We start from the raw sequence: 9,562 nt of genomic DNA, 5'->3' as shown, positions 1-9,562 counted from the left end.
AAATCTATGTAAACATGTTTCAAGCTTCAAAAAATGCGTCACTACACAAGTTTTCAAGCATTGGAGTGATGTAGAAACAAGGTTATTTCAGGCTCTGTATGCTGAAGGATGGGGCTTTGACCTCCACCAATTTCTGCTTCACTGCCTCTGAAACTCTAACTGGCTAGTCACATCAGAAAAAATGTCTGCCTCTTAGATTTTTTTGAACAATGTGCTTTATACAGAACAAGATGTTGGTGAAAATCCTAGGTTTGGTAAAGAGGGAAAATTTAACCTGAAAAAACTACACCTCCTAAAGGGAAATCCTGGGGTAGTCCTACAAAATGTAACCAATTATTTGTGTTTATTTTTAAAGAGTTAAACTTTTAGCAGATGGAATACCATTAACAGGAGCCTTTGTGTTTTGTTTTGTTTTTTCCACTGCTGCCCGGTACCATTTTTGAAGAAGTTTTTTTGATGCATATGACAGACTTAAAAACTGTAGATTGTGGACTGATTTCAAAACATGAATTTTACTTTCTATTTGCAGAAAATGAGGTAAAAAGTTAGAATCTAGGTTTGCAACAAACAAGGATAAGAGGTCTGGTGTACTATTTTTTTCTGCAATTAGCTTTATTACTTTGCAGTATTTTTGAATGTCACTGTATTGTAAAATCAATATTTTGCTTTTTTAATCTTAGTTATTAATTCCAATAATAGGTCTACAACAATCATTTCAGTTAATAGAAACAACAAAGAATCTGTCAAACATTTAAACCAATCCAGAAAAAAAATACAAACAACAAAGCATTTCATCAGTTTAATAAAATAACCATGAGAAATATATTTGGTACAAACGCCTCAAGATAAAAGCAATTTAACAAGAAAATAGACACATTAAAGGATTAATTCCACACGGTAAACTTTTTTATACCCTTCAAATAAAACCAGTATAAAATTATACTGTCAAAACATAAAAAGAAAACTGATAGACTAATTAAATGGTAAAAAAAATGTAAAAGCGTAGTGCTTTTATAGTGCTTTTACTGCCTTCTTAGAAGGTCCAAAGCACTTTACAGTCATCGTCCTGTTCACCCATGCACACACACATTCAAACACTGATGCTGAACACTGACGTCTACCATTGACCACCAGGAGCAATGTAGGGTTCAGTGTCTTGCCCTTGAACATTTCGACTTGTGGGCAGGAAAGGCAGGACCTGAACCTGTGATCTTCCGATCAGAAGTTGACCGCTCTGCCCCAAAATATGACTCAGTAGTAGAAGTAGTAGTGGTAGCACAAATAGTTTGCTTTAGAAACTTTCAGTTATTAAAGCAACATTTGAGGTTAGGAGTGTTGGAGGTGTTCATGTTCTGGATATATCCAACATCCTGAAGCTCTTACTCTGGCTTAGAACATACTTATAAGTCTATTGTTTCTAATTTAATTTTAATCAAAACCTTTTTACTGGTATAATTCATAAATATCAGTACGCTGATGATCATCATTTTATAATAACTTTCCATATGATTCCCTGTTATCAAGGAGAAAGTGAAACGACTTTTATCTTCTGTCTCATAAGTAACCTCAGGGCAGAGTCTGTAACCACACTCCCCCTAATGGGCCATGAGTTAGAACACTATAATTCCTTGTTACAGAAAGTTCATTTTATCGGAATTGTAAACATCTGTAGAGGAATTTTCTGTAGTGAGTGGAAGATCAAAGGTGGAGCTTAGTCCTTTCACCTCAAACATTGGCTGATAGTCTGAAGACACAGGGTTGTACCCAGAAGATGAAGATGGAGCAGACTGCTGTGAAGCTCCAGCTGTGACCTGCAATGAGTGTTTGATACAAAAAAAGGCAAAAAATCCAAAATAATGATTAAAATCAAATGACTAAAACTCCACTTGACTAAAATTGAAAACCAATTTCTTTCAAGCAGGAAAGACAAATATGTTGTTATTATAAAGTGTACCTCAGGCGGAGAGATATTCCTAATCTCATATGTTGGATAGTGTGTCTGTGGAGAAACAATAAAGAGCAAAACAGTTTATCAATCCCTGATGTTTAACCTCTTAAGATCTGGTCTCTACATGATTGGACATCACATTTTGGGTTATATTACCACAGTAGTTATTTGGCTTAACTAAAGCCCTGTGACTACATGAGCTCAAATCATAGCTCAAGTCCAAAGAGGTTAAAGAAAAAATACAAGCAGCAGGAAAACTATTCCCTTACATTTAAAGCATGTTTAACTATAATTTGCTTTAAATTATAGATTATAACCTTTTACAGTGAGTATTTGCACTATTTAACTTCATACTGCTTAGCACGGATCAGAGCTTAGTCCTTTCACCTCAAACACTGGCTGATAGTCTGAAGACACAGGGTTGTAACCAGAAGATGAAGATGGAGCAAACTGCTCTGAAGCTGGAGGTGCTACCTAAAAACAGTGTTTAATAAAAGAAAAAGAAGAGGAAAAAACACAAATAATCAGTTATTCTTTTTAGTTTAAGAGACGAGTATGTTTCTTAATGTACCTCAGGCTGAGAAATGTTTGTATCCTCATACGTTGTTTGATATTCCTATGAGAAAAAAAGAGAGAACTTGTAACTTATTGCAAAAGTCAAGTGGCAGGATGACGTTTCCCCTGACAGTTAACTCTTGTATTGCTATAATCTGTTGAAGACTTTTCTTTGTTAATTAAGAGATTTTTTTTTTATTTTTAGACCATGACTTTTATAGGTAAAAGTAGGTACTGAAGGACAGTGAGCCAACAAGAAATCTACAGCAGACCGACTAAACAAGAATCCAGTTGATTCAAAAGATCAGAAAAAATTAATACTCAGCTCTCAACTTTCCCAAAAAGAGCTGGACTTAAAGGGTAACCAAACCCTAAATCAACTTTTTTAGCTTTTGACCTCTATAAATGGGGCTTTAAAAGTCCTGTCTGTTGGTCATTGACACTTATTTGACGAATTAAAATAAACTTGTTTAATTCCTGAAAATATAATCAAAAACTGTCTGTGTGCTGCCCCCTACAGGTTGAAACAATGTAATGCAGTTGAATTTTGTGATTGGTCAACTGGTGTAAGTTACAGAAGTTCCACATCATCATGTTCAGCAACTCTAGTATAAAGGCCCCGCCTATCTTGGATTCTGTAACTCAGTCGCATTTTTCAAATCTGGGCTGAGAATGGAGTCAGCCTCCAACTGCCCTGTTTGGTCACCCTTTAAAAAATGTGGAAACTAAGACAAAGGATTTGGTGCAAATTTGATATAAAAATAAAAAATAACCCATTATAAGACCAACTCATCTTTGTTATGATATGTTAAGTCTTTTCTGAAGGTGTATCCCACATTATCCCACCTACCACAGGTCCAGAAGAAGCAGCTGCAGCATCATCAGACATCCCAGCATTCACTGCTGGAGGAGGGAACGCTGCATGATGAGGTGGTGCAGAAAATTCTGAACCTTTAGGCTTATTTAAACCCTGGAATTAAAAGATTACATTTTAAAAGTAAAATAAAAGGAATCACTTTGTGCTGACATATTGCTGTAAGGGCCAGGGTGGGTGGAGCAAAATAGCAGAAACAGAGGTTGGGACTAAGAGAAGAGCCAGAAACTACACCCAGGTCATGCAGAGAGCCAGACACACAGGTTGAGGACAGGAATCCTGACAAATATTTTCAAATACTTACATGATAATACACTTTAGGCTCTGTTGCAGTCTGAGCAACCGGAGAAGGAGGCTCTGTCTTTTCACAGCACCCCTTTTTGCAACAGTAACAGCAACAGCAGAGAACCCCAAGGACAGCCACAATAACAGCAAGAATAATAAAAACAGTAAAAATATCAGTTGTGGAATCTTTCGCTGAACGATGAATTTCTGAAAGTACAAGTATTCAGGGTTGTTATAATGATATGGGAGAAACCATCAGTTTGCCTTATTTACAAAAAATGTACTCGCCATTAATTTGCACACGAGAAACCAAAGCCAGGTTTCCTGCAGGGTCTCTGAACTTAAAGGTGCCAGCATCTCCATTTGTTATGCAACAGATATTTATGCCAGAATCTTTAATTTCAATCTTGTGATAGAAAGGGTTTTTGCTTCTGACCACACTTCCTGCTTTTATGATTGTTATTTCTTCATCGTCGTTGTAATATGGCTTAAAAGTGACAGTCCAGTCTCTACTGGCCCAAGGAAATTGAAGGAAGATGTCCTCGGATTCTTCAAAATCGTAGTAATTGGTGTCTTCTGTGAAAGAAAACATTTTAATTTCATAACAACATACTGACTTGTGCAGTGGACTGTCTCAAACATAGCTTTCATTATTCTCCCAGCATTACCTTCAACAGTGAGTTTTAGCCGTAACACCACATATTTGTTTTTATGTCTAAAGTTGTAGTAGCCGTTGTCTTCCTGGGTGACTTTGGAAATCCCAAAGACGTCTCCGCTTACTTTCCCTCGTCCTCCATAATTGTTGTGAGGGTTTGCACGTTCCCACAATAGCTGAGGCTGGTCTAGGCTGTGAAAGGGGGTGAATTCCAGGAGTTCAGCACGGCTAGGAACAATGCGCACCAACTCTTTCCCAAAAAACAATGAGATGTCCTCTGAACAATCTGAAAGAAAGAAAACGCAAACAATGCTAAACGGAAATAAAACACAGTTGAATGATGTTATCTGTAACCGCAGTTTGGATTAATTGGGATTTTATGATCAGTTACATACATCACACTTCAATAAACTTTTATTGTGATGTTATAAAATCATCTTTAGATCATCTTTGGATAATTTTAGGTTTAAAGTATAACAACAATGTCGTTTTTTATTATTCTGCTGGGTTCACCTTTCTTGCATTTAGTGAAATTAAATCAACATTTGACAGAAAAGGAATACAAAACTGTGAAGTTCTCACCCAAGATTGTCATTGAGAATAAATGTGAGATTTCCCCACGAAACATTTCAATGGCAAACTTTCCATTATCTTTTTCAGTCAATTGTGTCAGTTTTACTGAGTTACTATAAACTTGGAGTCGTGGATCCTTAGCCTACGAGAAAGTAAAAACAAACAGTTATTAACAGAGACTCACCCTAGAATGTCTGTATAGGCAATACATGTAGATTTCTATTATCAAATCACACTCACTTCTCGATTATCCATCAGTAATTTCCTTTCTCCTTCTCTTGGATAGAAATACAGCTTATTGTTCATAGAAAATGACCTAAAATGTATATCTATATTGCCGCCATAGCACACCTTTTTATTTTGTAAACCACAGGAAGAACCTTTAGTAAAACACAAGAAAGACTGAAATTAATATGCATAGGGGTGTAGAAATTAATTTAATAAAGGTGAAGACATTTTCTAAACTTGCATTGATGAAACTTAATGGGCAAATGTTATAGTTGTTAAAGCTGAATCTGTATTTAAACATAAATTCTTTATCAAAAGTCTTGATTTCTGAGTAATTACCTGGCATTTAGAATCAACAGAGCTTTTTTGAAAGAACAAATATATAGTAGCATCTTCTTTGTCCTTCAATTGGTCTCTTTAGTGGTTACCATGGCAAAACATGGTAACCTTATCCTCTGCATCGTCCTTGTTCACACCAACCCATATATCCTCCTTGACTATCCATAAACTCTCCTGGTAATCCTAACACTGTTCTTCTTCTTGGGGTGTCCAAACCAACTCTATCTGCTCTCCTGAATTTATCTCAGAATCACCTGACTAAGTCTAAGCTGGACTACATAGATTCTCAATTGAAAGTTTCCTCACAACAGAGCCATACTTTCTCTATAATTACAGTCATGTTTTCATGACAGTATTAATTGTGTGGGGCGATGCCTCTGTCTTGCTTTTCATTGTAAAGGGCTTTGAGTTGCTAAAAGCACGAAGAGGACTTTTTACTCATAAAGTTTGAATTGATTTGTGATACACTTCCATCCATACAGTTTCTAAACCTGTTATATTTCTTTCAGGGTCTCAGGGTTGCCGGAGTCTGTACCGGCTACTGTTGGGTGAAAGAGGGGTACACCCTGGACAGAGCTATGTTACACTTCTTTTCTCACAAATATTTACTTCTGATCTCAGTATAAGTTCCGTTACTCTTTCCCATAACTTCAAGGCATGAATCATCAGGTTTTTTTGTAGTTTACACAAAAAAATAATAGACAGAATAATAGCTTTTTATTTCTCAATAGTAGTCTTAGAGTTTTTGGAGCCAGCTTCTATTTGGAACACCTCAAATCAGAAGGGATCGCTCAGTCCAGGTCTCTTATTCAGTCCATGATCTGAACCATGCACGAAGATGACCTATGTGATCATTTTTGACCCTTTTGCTTTCCACTAAACATACATTTTGACTGGACCTTGGACTGCAGCTATATCAGGCTCAAAGCTTAGTGCTCTTGGTAGGAATTCCCTAAAATTCCACACACCTAGGTCCGTGACAGCTAAAAGCATTTCTAACTATAAGGTTGAGATACACCGGCTTTTTTAACTGACTTAGAATGCAAGTGTTTGTTTTTTCAGGCAATCAAGCAAGAACGCATGTGAAATACAATCAACACATGTCAGACGCAAGATAACAGCATCAAATAATAGATTGCTTGAAAGGGAGTGGGAGGAAGCGAACTTGTCTAAACCCACTCCCGCTCAACCTTACCATTTCATTTACATGAATTATCATTTTCCAGTTCATAACTTCTTATTAGATATTCTTACCTTACTAACACAGCTAAAACCCATTAAAAGTCCTTGTGTATCAATAAATTAAATGACTATGTAAGTAGACATAACACCATTTCAGACTTTATCACAGCATATGCAGATACAAGACACTTTATTAATGCTAACAGGGGGAAATTCTTGTTTTTCATAATGAAAATTCAGGAAACATCAGAAAAATAAAAACAGATTATTTTTCATTAGAAAAATAATTAATATAATTCAAGTATCAGATATATTAAACATATAACATATATACAGATTATTTTTTATTCCATTAAAAAAAATAGAAATCATTAATATATTTTTTTTAAATTAAAGATCATTACAAAATCAAATGTAAAAAAATCGAAAATGTGTGAAGATGTGCAGACAATTTTTGAGCATTCAAACAGTAGTTATAGTTTTTCAAATTAATTTGTTTTGGGAGAATGAGTGACTTCTTGTACTATTCTACAAGTGTTTTTTTTGTGGAAAAACACGTAAAGTAAAGGCTAAAAACGAAATAAAATTCGGTGTAAATTCATGCAAGTAAAAAAGATGCAAGGAAAAAAAATATTAGAAATGTTTACTTTTCCTTTCCACCTATCCAAACCCAGTCTTTTCTGAAAGAATAGGCAGAACTCACCAAAGAGGACATAAAAGACAGGGAAAAAAGTCACGAACATGGTCCGTGGAAAAGAAAATAGGCACGCGAATCAGTCACGTGACTCCAAAAATCAACTATATAGCCGTGTTTGACAATTTTTGGTCCTACGAAGTTCAGTTCAGCCGCACAACTGGAAGAAAATAGATCGCTGCTCGTTCAAGCAGCTTCTTCAGTTCCGAAACAAGTTGCTCTGAAAATAAAAATAAAAAAAACGTCTGTAAAAACATTTTTTAAAAACTTTACAGTTTACCGTGAAAATATGCCAGCGTTAACTATTATTTTGAAAATGTAATCACAACAGTCCGTTCCCAGCAACGAGTCAAACCACACCCAGAAATGCTCGGACCGCATCACATATCACTCCGCGAAAAAGATTCTCACGCAAACCAAAGTCCTCTTTATAAATAGACAATAAAGTGACAATCACAAGTTTAAATGAAGTATTTCAGCAGACGATTTATTTATAAAATTGTGTATGTAATGTGTATGTTATATAACGGCGTGTTTGAGATTATTGTCCCGCTGCCTTACTTTTACTTTTCTCATTTTGTGCAGAAATATTAAAAGATAGTTTTGATTAAAATACAATAATTCATTTGTCTTTTGCCCCTCACGCATTCCAACGAACACGTGCAAACATGCACACATGTCTCTAAAGTTGGACTGATTTTAAAAGAGAATAATTAAAGAAATCAGAAATATTCAAGTAATGTAAGTTTTTTTATTGTTTCTAATGAAAAATGTCAATATCCTGTCTGTAACAAGACTATGAACAAGATTCACTTTGAACTTCATAGAATAAAGCTGTGACTGGTTTAGTCTCTGAAAGGGGGTGAAGTCCAGAAGTTCAGTATCATCATGGACCAACTCTTCACCGTAAAACAACGAGATGCTTTTGAAACAATCTGAAAGGAAATCCATACAAAATGGAAATAAAAAATAAAACAAATTGGAAATAAAATACAGTTAAATGATTTTAATCTGAAACAACAGTTTGGTTTTATCAAGATTATTTGATCTCTTATCGAACTTCAATAAAACTCTTAGGTGATGTACTATTTAAACATGTTTAGCTTGTTTACCCATAGATACTATTTTCCAGTTACTCTGATTTAAAGTGTTGGGTAAATTTTGTTTGATGGAGGAGCTGCCTCCTCTTACCCTCATAGCTCTGCCCCTGTATCTAACAGGAAAATATATGTACGTGAACATTTTTAAAAGTCGCTTTAAGCTCTCCTCTTCCTGATCTGCAGCTCCTCTGTCATTTTGTTGGTAAGAGAAGAACGAAGCTGATTGGATGGTCGTTTTCAAACTAGTTTTGAGGAAGTGAAACTCACACAGTCGAAATGGCGCAGAAAGAAGTTGATCTGAATCAAGAGAGCTTCTGCTGTTCCATCTGTCTGGATCTGCTGAAGGATCCGGTGACTATTCCCTGTGGACACAGCTACTGCATGAAATGTATTGAAGGATTCTGGGATGGAGAGGAGAAAATCCCCAGCTGTCCTCAGTGTAGGAAGACCTTCACACCGAGGCCTGTTCTGGTGAAAAATGTCATGTTTGCTGCTGTAATGGATCAGCTGAAGAAGACTGGACTCCAAGCTGCTCCTGCTGATCACTGCTATGCTGGACCTGAAGATGTGTCCTGTGACGTCTGCTCTGGAAGAAAACTGAAAGCTATTAAGTCCTGTTTGATTTGTCTGGCCTCTTACTGTGAGAAACACCTTCAGCCTCATTTGGATGCAGCTGCATTCAAGAAACACAAGCTGGTGGAACCCTCCGGGAACCTGCAGGAGAACATCTGCTCCATTCATGATGAGGTGATGAAGATGTTCTGTCGCACTGATCAGAAGTGTATCTGTTGTATCTGCCCTGTGGAAGAACACAAGGGACATAAAATAGTGTCAGCTGCAGCAGAAAGGATGGAGAGGCAGAGAGAGCTGGAGGAGAGTCAACAACAAATCCAGCAGAGAATCCAGGACAGAGAGAAGGAGATAAAGCTGCTTCAACAGGAGGCGGAGGCCATCAATCACTCTGCTGATCAAACAGTGAAAGACAGTGAGAAGATCTTCACTCAGATGATCCGTCTCATCCAGAAAAGAAGCTGTGATGTAAAGCAGCAGATCAGATCCCAGCAGCAAACTGAAGTGAGTCGAGTCAAAGATCTTCAGGAGGAGCTGCAGCAGGAGATCACTGAGCTGA

General features: G+C 36.6%; 2 protein-coding genes across 3 annotated transcripts in view; one reads left to right on the top strand and one right to left on the bottom strand.

The window, feature by feature from the left end:
* Positions 1 to 784: 784 nt before the first annotated feature.
* On the bottom strand, positions 785 to 8,015 carry LOC118599259. Of its 2 annotated transcripts, XM_036214004.1 has the most exons (10): positions 7,343 to 8,015; positions 5,131 to 5,270; positions 4,900 to 5,032; positions 4,331 to 4,603; positions 3,682 to 4,238; positions 3,354 to 3,473; positions 2,520 to 2,564; positions 2,336 to 2,422; positions 1,955 to 1,999; positions 785 to 1,811 (listed from the first exon to the last, which is right to left on the bottom strand). In XM_036214004.1, the coding sequence occupies exons 6-10, from the start codon at positions 3,390 to 3,392 to the stop codon at positions 1,632 to 1,634; spliced, it is 396 nt and encodes a 131-aa protein (XP_036069897.1). In that variant the 5' UTR covers positions 3,393 to 3,473; positions 3,682 to 4,238; positions 4,331 to 4,603; positions 4,900 to 5,032; positions 5,131 to 5,270; positions 7,343 to 8,015; the 3' UTR covers positions 785 to 1,631. The 2 variants fall into 2 exon arrangements, with proteins under 2 accessions (XP_036069897.1, XP_036069896.1); XM_036214003.1 differs by lacking the exons at positions 785 to 1,811; positions 1,955 to 1,999; positions 2,336 to 2,422; positions 2,520 to 2,564; positions 3,354 to 3,473 and having other exon boundaries at positions 3,502 to 4,238.
* A 694-nt stretch (positions 8,016 to 8,709) lies between these two features.
* LOC112153311 (E3 ubiquitin/ISG15 ligase TRIM25-like) overlaps positions 8,710 to 9,562 on the top strand; it is a 4,643-nt gene continuing 3,790 nt past the window's right edge. The window contains exon 1 of the mRNA XM_036214057.1: positions 8,710 to 9,557. Within this exon, the coding sequence (XP_036069950.1) occupies positions 8,710 to 9,557 (848 nt within the window). The remainder of the gene's footprint in view (positions 9,558 to 9,562) is intronic.

The sequence above is a fragment of the Oryzias melastigma genome, linkage group LG10, assembly GCF_002922805.2.
Source record: "Oryzias melastigma strain HK-1 linkage group LG10, ASM292280v2, whole genome shotgun sequence".
Taxonomy (NCBI): domain Eukaryota; kingdom Metazoa; phylum Chordata; class Actinopteri; order Beloniformes; family Adrianichthyidae; genus Oryzias; species Oryzias melastigma.
Note: the sequence above shows the minus strand (reverse complement) of the source record. Positions and strands in the feature narration are given on the sequence as shown.